This window comes from Neolamprologus multifasciatus, chromosome 13, assembly GCF_963576455.1.
Source record: "Neolamprologus multifasciatus chromosome 13, fNeoMul1.2, whole genome shotgun sequence".
Lineage (NCBI taxonomy): Eukaryota > Metazoa > Chordata > Actinopteri > Cichliformes > Cichlidae > Neolamprologus > Neolamprologus multifasciatus.
The window spans coordinates 3,056,200-3,069,412 of NC_140451.1; the positions used below are offsets into that span (position 1 = coordinate 3,056,200).

General features: G+C 42.6%; 1 protein-coding gene and 1 long non-coding RNA gene across 3 annotated transcripts in view; one reads left to right on the forward strand and one right to left on the reverse strand.

Annotated features, from left to right (window-relative positions):
- The first annotated feature begins 8,876 nt into the window (after positions 1 to 8,876).
- Positions 8,877 to 13,213, forward strand: part of LOC146504814 (rap1 GTPase-GDP dissociation stimulator 1) — a 28,933-nt gene continuing 24,596 nt past the window's right edge. The window contains exon 1 of one of the 2 annotated variants that reach the window (XM_085181871.1): positions 8,877 to 9,125. In XM_085181871.1, coding sequence (XP_085037997.1) covers positions 9,113 to 9,125 — 13 coding nt within the window. In that variant the 5' untranslated portion in view covers positions 8,877 to 9,112. The remainder of the gene's footprint in view (positions 9,126 to 13,213) is intronic. The other variant, XM_085181869.1, reaches the window with a different exon arrangement.
- On the reverse strand, positions 9,144 to 10,095 carry LOC146504815 (uncharacterized). Its single transcript, XR_014877449.1, has 2 exons — positions 9,460 to 10,095; positions 9,144 to 9,429 (listed from the first exon to the last, which is right to left on the reverse strand). It is a non-coding gene; the product is annotated as an uncharacterized LOC146504815 (long non-coding RNA).

The window sequence follows — 13,213 nt, forward strand, 5'->3', positions numbered from 1 at the left end:
CAAGAAATGAGCCAAACCAATGGAGAAAAACTGTAACAGGAAGAAACCTCCGGCAGAACCAGGCTCAGGGAGGGGCGGGGCCATCTGCTGTGATTGGTTGGGTCGCAGACATGCGAGCATCCACAGCATGTCTCTCTGATTGGTCAAAACAGTTTAGGGTGGCCTTAGGTCTGATGTGGGCTCACGTTTCTTCTTCTGCAACTTTCTTCGCATCTCCTTATTTGGAGACGCCTCTTCACCCATCGCCATGACAACCACCTCTTGCGCCCTGGTTAGACTTGGTAAAGAGGCAGAAAGAGAGCTTCTCTATTCTCTATTTTAGCCATATTTTATTCGCCTTCAGCACTCTGGAGGACTGCAAACAAGACCTGGACAGTCTACAGTACTCACTCTGTAAGTCTGTGGAGTTCAGAACATCACGCCGCTCAATCAGGTATCTGCAGCCACACTAGAGGCTTTCTGTGCTTTTCTATTTTCTTGTCTACACAGAACAATTAATGCAGGTTTAATCAGCACATCACGTTTCTGTTTTTCTTGTCATTACTATTGTTGGTTTTGGGTCAATCAGACTAAATCAGTCTTATTCCACTTGCCCTGAAACTGAATTAAATATTTGTGTTGTAAGTGAAAATGTTCTGATGTCAAATCTTAATGTTCAACCAAAATGCGTTGCTGAAATTAACATACTGTCATCCACTTGCCCTTTACAAAACAGAAACACAGATTTTGCCTAATGGAGTACTCAAGAGCCCTCGCGTTGAAAACTAAAGGGATGTCAGATTATAAGTGGAGTGCACATCACTAAGATCCATTAATGTCATCTGAAGAACATTTTTAAGGTGGTGAAGTAGATGTCCATCAAGTTCTTGCAGTCACTACAGTCATTTGGTCTCTTAAGGCATTCTGCCTCGCCTTCCTCGATCCTCAGTATGTGCTCGGTTTCTCTTCTACTTCATCTACATGGTGCTCAGAGAGAATGCAGGACAAGTCTTAACATCTGCTGTTGTCTGAGGGAGGCAGCATCAGCACAAACAGCAGCTGGTACGGTGCGTGGTATCATGTGCCAGCGTCGTAACAACAGCCCTCAGAGTAAATAACACACCCATACACTCATACTGTAAAAATCTACGAGGAAATCATGAGACAATCTAAAATGTCTCCTTAGCTGCAGGACTGGCTGTACTCAGACTCCACTTTCAGCTTTTGAAGCTCTCTGTCTGAAAATAGCTGCGAGCAGAACGTGTAAACGAGAGAGCGGGAAGAATATCTGAGAACAGAGAGACAGCTAAATAATTCTTTGTTCATCACTATCACAGATGAACCCTGACTCGTTAAAGGAAAGCGTGCATGCAAACTGCTTTCTGTATTTTAGATAATCTTTTAAACTTTCACAAAAACTACAATTTCATTTTGCTCATTAGTTAAAAAACTGGTAAATCCACTCGGAATCCCTGGTGAAACTCTTTCCTGTTAACTCCCAGTCAGCTCACACACTTCAGAACATGTTTCAACACATTCTCTCAGTAATTCCCCCCAAAGGGACGGAGCATGTGTTCACTTCAGTTTGGTTGTCTGTCTGTCTGTTAGCAGACCACTTTTTTCAAGATACCAATACCAGCTGGAGCTGATTTAACTTTGGTGAAAATCGGGTCAAGATCACACCATAATGTGAAAATTATTCAAACTTTATATTATTCCCAATTTTTCCTGGATCATTTTCCAACTTCACAATGATATACTAGACCTTGGGAGTACCTAGGTTATAGTCAGGACCTGTTTGAAGCTGAAGTGCTGGCTGAGCTTCACAAGCATTGTGTCAAGGCTTGGTTCAGCTGGCCAAAGTCAGGTGATCAGCTGACTTGTGAATCATTGTCACAATCTGATGTGTGTTTAGGTGGTGATTTGGTGCAAGAGATAGCGAAGCAGTACGCAACATAATGGGACATGGAAGCAGTGATGACCTTCCACCTGTTCATAAGTAAACGTAATCTTTTATCTGTTTTGGTATCTATCTATCTATCTATCTATCTATCTATCTATCTATCTATCTATCTATCTATCTATCTATCTATCTATCTATCTATCTATCTATCTATCTATCTATCTATCTATCTATCTATCTATCTATCTATCTATCCAACCCTCCCTCCCTCCCTCCCACAGGATCTTAGCCTGGTCATTCTCCACCACCCTTGGGGGCCTCTCCTATTTTGACCTTGGGACTTCCAGGCCATATTCGGCACAGATGTTTCTGTACACTATGGCGGCCACTTGGTTATGGCGTTCCATGTATGCCTTGCCTTTATATATATATATATATATATATATATATATATATATATATATATATATATATATATATATATATATATATATATATATATATATATATATATATATATATATATATATATATATATATATATATATATATATATATATACATAGAGAGAGACTGAAGGTGTCCACAGCAGAGTGGGCAATTTCTAAAAAAAATGTATAAAAAGACATTTGTATCCTCTCTTAGTCATGTTGCAGTAGGCTTTGGCTGCCAGGGCTTTCAGTGATACACTCACATTCAAACTGCTCTTCATATTTGAGGCCACTAGATGTTACCAGAGACTGTGTTGCAAAGCTCTGCCCCTCTGTCTCTTCTCCTCTTGCTCTCTCCCCCCTCTCTGTGTGAGAGTGTGCAGAGAACCACGCCCTTGTCTTGCAGAGGTGATCCTTTCTTTTTTGCTTCCCATCCTTGGTTCCTGCTCACCTGAGGTTGATTAACTGTCTCACCACTAGGAGAGATCCTTACCTGAGTACAGAACTCACCGTGTTTGTGAAACTGAAGCGTGTAGAGTTACAGCTGCAGTTAGCGCCCGCCTGATGCGTCCCTTAATTCTGGCAGAGCATTGGCCAGGGTTTAATCACCTGTTGGGGCAGTGTGTTTCGATGCATTCCCGACCTATAGGAGTGCGTAGCGACTTTGCTGCACTCAGCTGCATCTGATGCTGAGTAGGAAACGGTTGCAGTAATTTTGCAGTAATTCACTCCTTCACTTTCACTTTTCCTCTAGAGCAGTCTCGTGATGACATATTACACTCAGCCTTTGACCAAGTGATGAAAATTGATGGTGATACTCGCACGCAAGAGGAAAATACCCAGTTGTTGGTGCTAAGAATCTACCGGGAAATAACTTTCCAGGCGGATTTTCCGATGGTGCACGCCCTGCCCTGAGTGTGAGAACCAAATGGAAAGTCCTAAAGTGCCCATGGGCCCACTGCTTTTAATGGAGGTGCCTTCTGAGCGCGTCAGCTTGAACCGATTTCTCTAGTAGAGATGTGCGGATCAATCCAAATATCGATAGTATCGATACCAACACTAGTATTGGTATTGGATCGATACATTGCTTTTATCCTTCAAGTTCAGTGTGTAGCTGCTGAACCATTTAGCCGCCTGAGTAACATCGACAGTACTGGCCCTGTATTTACTTGGTACTGGATTGATACCAAAATGTGTCGTGTGGCGCAGCGCTGCTGTGAATGAGGGAAAGTGTGAATGTTGAAGGTTTTTGTTGAAGCGTCCAGGTAAGTATCTACATGTTAAATGACAACATACGTGTGTTCAAACAGCATCGACGCACAGCTTCAGCTTTTTTATTTCTATATGATAATTCTTCATAATTAAACAATAAGAACAAGCAGTCTGATGTTCTGCAATCATTATGAAGCTACAAAGTATCGGTATCGGACCAGTGTCATCGATCCTGAATTTTACTTGGTATCGGATCAGAAAGGAAATCAGTGGCGTGGCACATCACTATTCACCAGCGTGCATGGAGATATGGCTTTGCATTAGTTGCTGTGAATGATTCAACTCACTGTACCACAGAAGTGAGAAAAAGGGAAGAAGTAGTACACGCGGGTCTTTATTTGTTAGAGTGCGACACCGTGTGTGCAAAAGAGGGTATTACAGCTAAAAGGAAAAAAGTGGTAGGACTGAGTTAAAGTACTCTCGGGCTCCACCCGGTGGAAGGAGCGTGAAACTGCAGGTCACTCTCAGCCCTGGTGGACACGGGTAGAACTCATTAGAAGAGTAATAAATGCATAAATAATAAATAAATATTCTTGTTGCGTTCCCATATGTCTCCACTTCCTTAGTGACTCTAGTCACATGTATATATTGTCTCTGTTTCCTCTGTGAGAGCGTCTGCTCCTCTATCCCTGCATCGCTCAGGATCTGTGTTCCCAGAGTTTCCCAGTCTCTACAGTTTCAGTTCAGGTTTTCTTTTAGTTTCTCATTTTTGATTGGTTTTCTTATCTTTGTACTGTTTTACAATCATTAAATGGTTCACTTTTCGTTAAGTTCATTTCCTGCCTACTTTGTCTGCATTTGGGTCCTCACTCTGCACTCTACATTGACAGGTCCTTTACTTCTGATACATGATTATCATCATCATTATTTATTTTTATTGTTATTAGCAGTAGCAGTATTGGACAATAGTAACTCATTCAATTAATCAGAGTTGTAATTCATTAGTATAGGACATTACCTTATACACACAATCCTTTGAACCAAACAAAGCTTTATAGACAGGAACAGGCCATCCTCACATAGCCATGCCTCTTAGGCTACGTTCACACTGCAGGTCTTTATGCTCAATTCCAATTTTTGATCAAATACGATTTTTTTTGTCATGTTGTTCACACTACAAATAAAATGTGACAGCAAACGCGCTCTAGTGTGAACGGTTCACGGTCCTCAAAGCGGCCTGCATGCGCAAAAGAAGGCGTCACACGCAACGTGCTCTGTTTACGGAAGTAAAAATGGCGGCTACAGAGCTAGTAGGTGTTGTTGCAGGAGTCTATCAATTTCTGCAGAGTCGTAACCGACAGAATTTTGACAAATTCATTAGAGAAAGAAGGAGACTGAGAAAACAGAGAGCCTGTGCTTTAACAATGGCCTTGTTTGGAGCAGTGGCTGCTACCTCGGTGCAGAGGTATACATGGACATGGAGTCGGAACCAGTGAGTGGCCCTTGACTCGCTCCGTCTCCAGTTTCTGCCGCCATGCTTTCTCGTTTGTCTTCTCCGGAGCTGATAATTGGCGTCTGTCTTGTGTCAGTGACGTAAAAGACGGATTTAATGCAACATGACCATCACACAGCAGTCGCTTTCTAAAACATCGGATATGTATCGGATTCAGCACCACATACGAGAGTGACCCAGATCGGATTTGAAAATATCGGATTTGTGCCGTTCACACTGTCACACCATGATCGGATATGGGTCGCATAGGGTCAAAAAAATCTGATTTGATGCGCTTTCGCCTGCAGTGTGAACGTAGCCCAAGTCTTCCCTGTTTTAGTTCCTGCAGCAGCACAGATTCCTGTACAGTTCGTGTCCTGAAGCTGAAGCATTCGAAATGTAAACTCTCCCCCAGAGAGTGAGAGTGGGGGAGAGATGTAGGAGAGGAGGATAATGAACTTAACCTGGGTGTCTATTGGTTTGTGTAGTCTGGGAGATGAGTGGATGATGGGGTGGGTACAGTTTTCTCTGTGGTGGGGTCGGGTGGGCTGCTCCAGATTCTGTGGGGCTGGGCGGTGCTTCTGTGGGCCCCGGTCCAGATGAGCCTGGACCGTCTGGTCTTGGTGGTTTCCAGAGAGTGGGGGTGCCTACTGGGGTCAGCAGGGGGAGCTGGCCCCAGGGAGGGGCCACTTGCCCCTCCCTTCCTTCCCTCCCAATCCCCACCTGCCTCCCTCTTCCCGCTCCATCACAATCACCCACACATGCAGGGCCTTGGGGTGCAGGTGTGTCACCAGGGTGCAGGGGGAGGAATGTCACTCCTGGTGGCTGCTTGTCGGGCACCTGTGGCTCGGTCGGGCCCCTTTGGGGGGTGGGGTGCCCTCGGCCTCTGGGCCTGCGGCTCGGTCCTCTCTGGCACAGCTGGCTGCCGGTGGAGCTCAGGGGCACTACAACCCCCCCTGGCTTCTGCTCCGTGGCTGCTGGGTGACCCCTCGCCCGGGGCTCTCCTCAGCTCTTTCCAGGAGAGTGGCGTGGTTGCCCCTCTGTTGGTCTTCCTTGGACTTTCATGCTCTGGGGGTGTCTGGAGCCTGGATCTCCTCCATACCTGCTTCATGCCCTGGGGGACGGGGCTGTGGCCTCTGTATAGGAATTTCTTTTACTTATGTATTAATCACATTATTTTATTGTATGATGCCTTGGTGCCACTGGATTTTAACATGTCTGACACTCATACAGTAAGACAAATGGTGGGGGTCCAGTAAGGAAGTTGGGGGAAGCAGGAACTCCACAGGAAGAATCTTTTGCCTCTTCGAGGACTCTGGGAGGTAGCAAGGGAGTGTGAACCTTAAACAGCTGTGTGCTACCTTTTGTTCCTGGAGAAGGTGTTTAACTGAGAGCCATGCTAGGCTCAGGGAGACTCTGCTGACCGTCTGTCCCGCGGTCATGCAGGCTCTCCACAAGCTTGGTTGTCTGTTCTTTGTGTTTTGATTAAAGAATGTTAGCTACCGCTCACTGCTCGTCTGCAGGCTTTATTTAAATGGAAAACTTCCACAACACTCCCCACAACCTCTAGCAGATCGTTACATGAAGGAACCTTTTGAATACAAGCGTGCTCACGCTCACAGGTGTACACACGGGTGCTCACAGACAAACTACACCTTTCTTGGCTGCTACCTCAAAGCACACTGTGCGCTGTCGCTCTTACGTGCTGCACAATGCTATTGGGGGATCGTGGCTCAAGAGTTGGGAGTTTGTCTTGTAATCGGAAGGTTGCCGGTTCGAGCCCAGCTCCGACAGTCTCGGTCGTTGTGTCCTTGGGCAAGACACTTCACCCGTTGCCTACTGGTGGTGGTCAGAGGGCCCGGTGGCGCCAGTGTCCGGCAGCCTCGCCTCTGTCAGTGCGCCCCAGGGTGGCTGTGGCTACAATGTAGCTGCCATCACCAGTGTGTGGATGGGTGGATGTGTAAAGTGCTTTACAAATACAATAATATTTAGTATTTACTGTTATATACACATAGATTATCGCGATGGTTGCTCTTTTTTTGCTTGTTTTCTCTTTTTTTCTCAACTGGTGATCCAGGTGATACATATATATATGTATATGTATGTGTATTTTTTGCCCCCCCCCCCCCCCCTTTTTTTTGTTGTATCTAGTATAATCCTTTATAATTATTTCTATTGTTTTTAAATCATTTATTGTATTTATCTATTGTATAAGTGTTTTTTCTCCTCTTGGGTATTTGTTACAGACAGCAAAGGAAGAATTTCGGGGAAAACATGTTTCTTTAGTGCACGTATGACAATGAATCTCTAACACACTGGGCTATTCAGCGTGATCGATCTGAAACACAGCAGCAAGTCCACCTCTGAATGGCTCAAAAAGAGGTTTGGGGATGATGTAGTCAAAGACACAAGTCAGACTGAAGCATGACTTTAACCAGGCAAACCTTCCAGAGTGGGTGAACTAAAACAAGTCTGCAAAGAACTGTGGGCCAGAAATTCCTGTACAGTGATGACAATTTATTTTTTTTTTTTGCCATGAAACGTGACAAACACATTTATTCGAGGGCAATCAGCTTTTGTTTTTTTTTTTTTACACACAGGGTCAGGAAGGTTTGGATAACCTTTTTATCACACGCTGCATTTTGTGTTTACAAGAGTTCTTTATGTCAAATATTAAAAGTTGACCATCTGAAATATTTTGCATATTTGGCACACTTAAAAAAAAATCAGAAAGGGCAATGCACTGTACACAGACACGCACTTCTAACTTAAACAGTTTTTATTCATTATCAAGAAAAGCATAAAACATAACAAGCAAACAAAAAAGAAAGAAAGAGAAAAAAAAAGAAAAGAAAAAAACCCCAAAGGGAATATATTAAAGTCATTATATACCTGTACAAATACACATACGGTGTAAAGAGGAGAGAAAAAAACAAAACAACAAAAAAACCCAACATATTTTCACTCAATTACCCACAGATTTAGAAAGAGAAAAAGATAAACTCCAAGAATGAATTGTTGTCCTTTACGCTTACTTCCTATTTAACTGAGAACATCTTAATCGCAACCCCCCCCCCCCCCCCCCCAACAGTTGGGACAAATCATTTGGCAAATAAGAAAGCAAAGGGGACCAAACATTGAGAAAGAGACCCTCATTTCCTCCTAAAATAGCAGCAGTTCTTTCGTGAGGAATAACTTTAAATAATTCTCTGCACCACAAAGTCACAGAGGTTTATCCTTAACCCAGTTAATGAGAATACATTTCCTAGCTACCAGCAATAGTTTGTCACATAATTTGCGCTGCAAGTGATTCAATGTTACTTCTTTTGAGGGTAGGCCAAGAAGAAAAGGGTCCCTTTGAATCAGATTGTTAAAATAATAATTAATTCTCGAGATATGAAGCTCCAAAATCTTTTGATTAATTTACATTCCCAAAAGTAATGAAAAAAAGTGCCAGTTTCTTTTTGACATTTACTACAAAAATGGGAAATATGGACAGACACGCACTTAAGTTATAACCTGTTTCCCCAAAACATTTAAAGAGCTCCAGAAATATTTGTATTTCATTTTTTAAAAATCCGCAGATGTTATCATGTTTATACCCATCAGTCTTTAAACTAGTCCCTTATCTTATATGATAAAATATACATACAATAATATATAACAGTGAATATATTTTTAAAAACATATCAAATATGTAAACATCACCGGGATTTGCTTGTTATTATATCGTACATAATTTTCTTTGTTCGTTTGCAGCTTTTCTTTCACCAAAGCCTGCACTTTGAATCTGTCAGGGAGGAAGAGCGAACACGTGATGGGAGCAGAAAACAAATGAGCACGGAGAGAAAACGCACGCGCAGTGGGAGCAGAGAAGGGCAGCGTGAAGCGAGGAAAACGAACAGGAGAGTTAGGTAATAGGATTAGTGGAGTAAGAGCAAGGACGGGGAAGCAGGCAGAGTGAGAGGCGGGACACACCTGACTGAAGAAGGGAGGGCGGCCTCTCTGCTAGCTGCACACAGACACACACGGACACGCACTCAGTGCTAGCAAGCAGGCGAAGGCAGTTAGCCAGCAGAGAGCCTGCCAGCAGCCATGACAGACACTGGTGAGTAGCTGCATCCTCTGTGTGTGTGTGTGTGTGTGTGTGTGTGTGTGTGTGTGTGTGTGTGTGTGTGTGTGTGTGTGTGTGTGTGTGTGTGTGTGTGTGTGTGTGTGATGCTTCTATCCTTTCTTGCTCTGTATCAAAGGTAAAACGATTTGCAGCCGGCGTGGTGTTGTTGCGCCACTGCAGACCAGCAGCAGTGAGCTGTTTGTGCCACCGGCCAGTAAGGTTGCAGCGCTGTGTAGTTCAGGAGTGGATGGACATAAACTTACCAGCTGAGCCACACAATCAAACAACCCAGCCTCCTCTGTGCAGCAGCTTCTGTGGCATTGCTGACTGCTGCTCTGAGGCATGAGCCATTTCTTTGCTTCCTCATAGATTAAAATAGACACAATACCATCATAATAATATCCAAAATGTACCGTGTAGTCTAACAATGAGCATCACAGTGACAGGATTTAGTGGTGATGGGATTAGACTTCCCAGTTGTTCCTGTTATTGTGTCCATGCAGTCATGTTTGTAGTGTAGCTGAAGTAGGTTTAATAGGCACCCTGGGGACTTCTTGGCATTACGTTGTGAGACTGACTAGGAAATTGTTGGCCTGTGCTTTAACACAGACACATGCACACAGTGAGCCACACCGCCCTGACTGTGCTCAGCTGGTTGTCTACCAATCCAAAGGTCGATGGATCGATTCCCTGGCTGCTGCAGTCTGCATGTCAAAATATCCTCGGGCAAGATGCCGAGTGAGTGTGTGTGGATGAACGCTATAGAAGAAAGTGGTTGTATGAATGTGTGTGCGACTGGCTGAATGAGGCTTGTAGTAACGAGTGCTCAGCACAGAAGAGTCTATAAGTCTTTTTACACATGCAGAAGGACACCAGGGCTAGATCGTGACATGCAAGTGTGTGTATCGTTTCCTGGCCCCCTCCACCCGGGCTATTTTCAATCGACTTTATAGGGATTAGCCGAGGTGATTACCATCTGCACTCGTGTGTGCGTCTGACTGAAATGGACTGTATGTGTCTAAGAAGCTCTTTAGGTTTGTTATTGAGTTATACTCCATGCCTTTGGTGGAAGAAATGTCCAAGCGTGCACAGCCCTTTGCTGGCACGTGTAAACTGTTCAAACTTTATTCAACCACATCACTGAACAGAAACATCAGTGTTGGACGGCTCTAGAAAAATCTGTTGTTTCCTTTATACTTATTTAAATTTAATATAGCTGTAAAGGTTTAAGTTTAACCAAGACTTTGTTTATTGGTGGGTAAAAGAGAAAAAAAAGCATCATGTAAGTCGTATTATATATTGTACAAAATCAGGATTAGGAGAAATATAATTGTGTTGTGGGAGTTCAGCTGAATTTGGCAAATAATAACATCAAAGCTCTATAAAATACTCTAAAAATAAAGAGGATATTTGATGTAATTAAACATTAAATATTTGTCCCCAGTTCTTGTTAACCTTTCAGCTGATGTTTGTGACGGTTCTCAGTCATCCAGGTCATCGTGGTCTAAGAAGCTTGCAAAGAAAAGCGTCTGGACTTCTTTAAGTTGAAGACGTTTCACCTTCATCCAAGAAGCTTCTTCAGTTCTAGGAGTCGATTGGTGGGGAGTCCCAGTCCCGTCTTCATGCAACTTAAAGAAGTCCAGACGCTTTTCTTTCCGACCTCGTTAGACTTTCAGCTGATGATTTCTTGAAGACGTTGTATTGGTGGCTCTAGTGAACCATTTCATATCTGCAGATGATCTCTGGTCTCCAGTAGCTTCTTCATATATGTGCTGCATGTGGTGGAGCATCATATCAGCTACAATACCCGTAAGAGTGCTGCCAAGACTTGTAGAAGAAAATAGGAAAAACATTTTTAATTGTCGGATAATAACGTCTTGCAGGCTAAAGCGCTAATGCTTTTTTTTTTCTCAGTTGCTGCTTTGTTGATTATTCAGCTTTTCATTGTGTCTTTTTCTGCTTAAAAGAAGCTTTATTTATTAGGGTAGCTTGAATGTTTATACTCCTTATCTTTCCAGACTGTTTTCTCACTATTTTTGAATTTTATTATATATTTACATTAAGCCATCAGCAGTGCAAGAAGGAGCAGGACGAGCACTGATGAGTCCTACAAAATGACCTCCAGCAGGCCATTGGATGTGAATGTCTGTGACCAAACAATCAGAAACAGACTTCATAAGTGTGACGTCCTGTAGTGGACCCTCTGCTCACTGTGGAGCTGTATAATCTACTGTATATCATTCTGGTTGTGAAGGATGAGTCCCTCATCCCCAACCGGGTGCAGCAGATGGCGGCCCCTCCCTGATCCTGGCTCAGTCGGAGGTTTCTTCCTGTTAGAGGAGGGGTTTCAAAACATGTCTTTCCTCACTGCCGTGCAACAACTGGGCTTTCTGATCGTTGCATTCTTTGTATTATTGTCATATAAAGCGTGTTGAGGTAACTGTTGTTGTGGCGCTATATAAATAAAATTAAATTCCATACTTTCACTTAGGGCTGCTCGATTATGGCAAAATGATAATCACGATTATTTTCACTGAGATCTCGATTATTTGACGATATTTATTTAACAATAACAATGTGTTGAATAATGACTTTAAAAATAATATAAAATAGTGCAAATACTGATAACAGTGCAAATGTTTGCAATATAAGAAAGAAATGAAAAATGTATCATCTATCTATCAGGGTTCGCAAAATTTCAAAATCTCTGGTAGCCCTTCGGGCAGGGACTCTTCAGTTTTTGGTAGCCCAAAATAAATTTAAGTAGCCCGAATAAAAAAAAAAAAGAGCAATTTTTTGATTGATGTTTTGTTTCCGTTACAATATTATACATTAAAGTATAATATTGTAACGGAAACAAAACATCAATCAAAAAATTGTTGAAACACAAATTACAACATTGTATAAAAATTACAATCATCAAATCAAATACTTGGTTCCAATTGAACAGAAATTTCTATGAACTTGTAAGAACTGTAGAACATGAATCTGTGTCAGATCCTGAATTTGAAATTTCCACTGAGTCACGGGTAAGAGGCAAGTGGAACCAAGATCGAGGCCGTTTGCTTTTTGAAGTTTGCAAAGACTGCTACATTGTGCCAGTGGTAGTTCACTCTTTGCAACATAGTAGCTGTTCTAAACTGATTTTCAGGTTTATTTTTAGTTTGTTATTTGTAATTGGTGTTTGTTCTGGGAAAGATACTGCAGACTGAGCAATAATGCATTTCTTGCATTTCTCATGGGTTCTAATGGAGGCCTTTCTTAAAGTTACTGGTCCCAGTAACAAAGGCGCTTGTCGACTCAGAAATCGAGGCAAAACCAACAACACACCCGGCAGAACATTATGTTATTTACACGGGTGCACATAAGTGGTCTGCATGTGCGCATTCGCTGTCAAAATAAAAGACGCGCACCAGATAAGAAGTTGCAGCGCACACACCAAAGTAATTGCTTAAAGGAGCTTCTTCGACATCTTTAAGAGTTCTAAACAAATGTCTGTCCTCCTCCTGAAAATCGTATGTACACAAACACGCGTTGCAACTTCTTATCTTGTGGCGTTTTTTATTTTGACAGCGAATGCGCACCTGCGGACCACTTATGTGCAGCCCTGGTTATTTAGCTCGTCATATTGCAGCCACAGAAATCCTTTTGTCCATGAAACCATAAAGCTGCACTTTCTTTTTGCCTTATAGTCTGATTTGTCATAACTTTTCTGTTTTGTGGTAAGCTTTTCCTTTGGCTGTCACTTCTTCACCCTGACCTGTCTTATTTGGCTCAGCAGAACTAAAATATATATCCTGCTGCTTTTACACACACACTCACATAACGCTCAGCGATTCTCTGCGCGATCAACCTCTCACATGTTTAAGCTGCGGGAGATTTCACTGGTCATGTTTGCATAGTAAGCTAACGATTGATAAGATGATGTCAGAGGAATTGGTGCACAAATTATCATCACTCACCAATCAGTGCTGTCGCTCTCTATACACAGTTCACGCGATTGCAAAGTGAAAGCAAAAAACAAGCAAATTCAATAGATTTCAATATGTCACATATTGACAGTGACTCACCGATGCCAATGA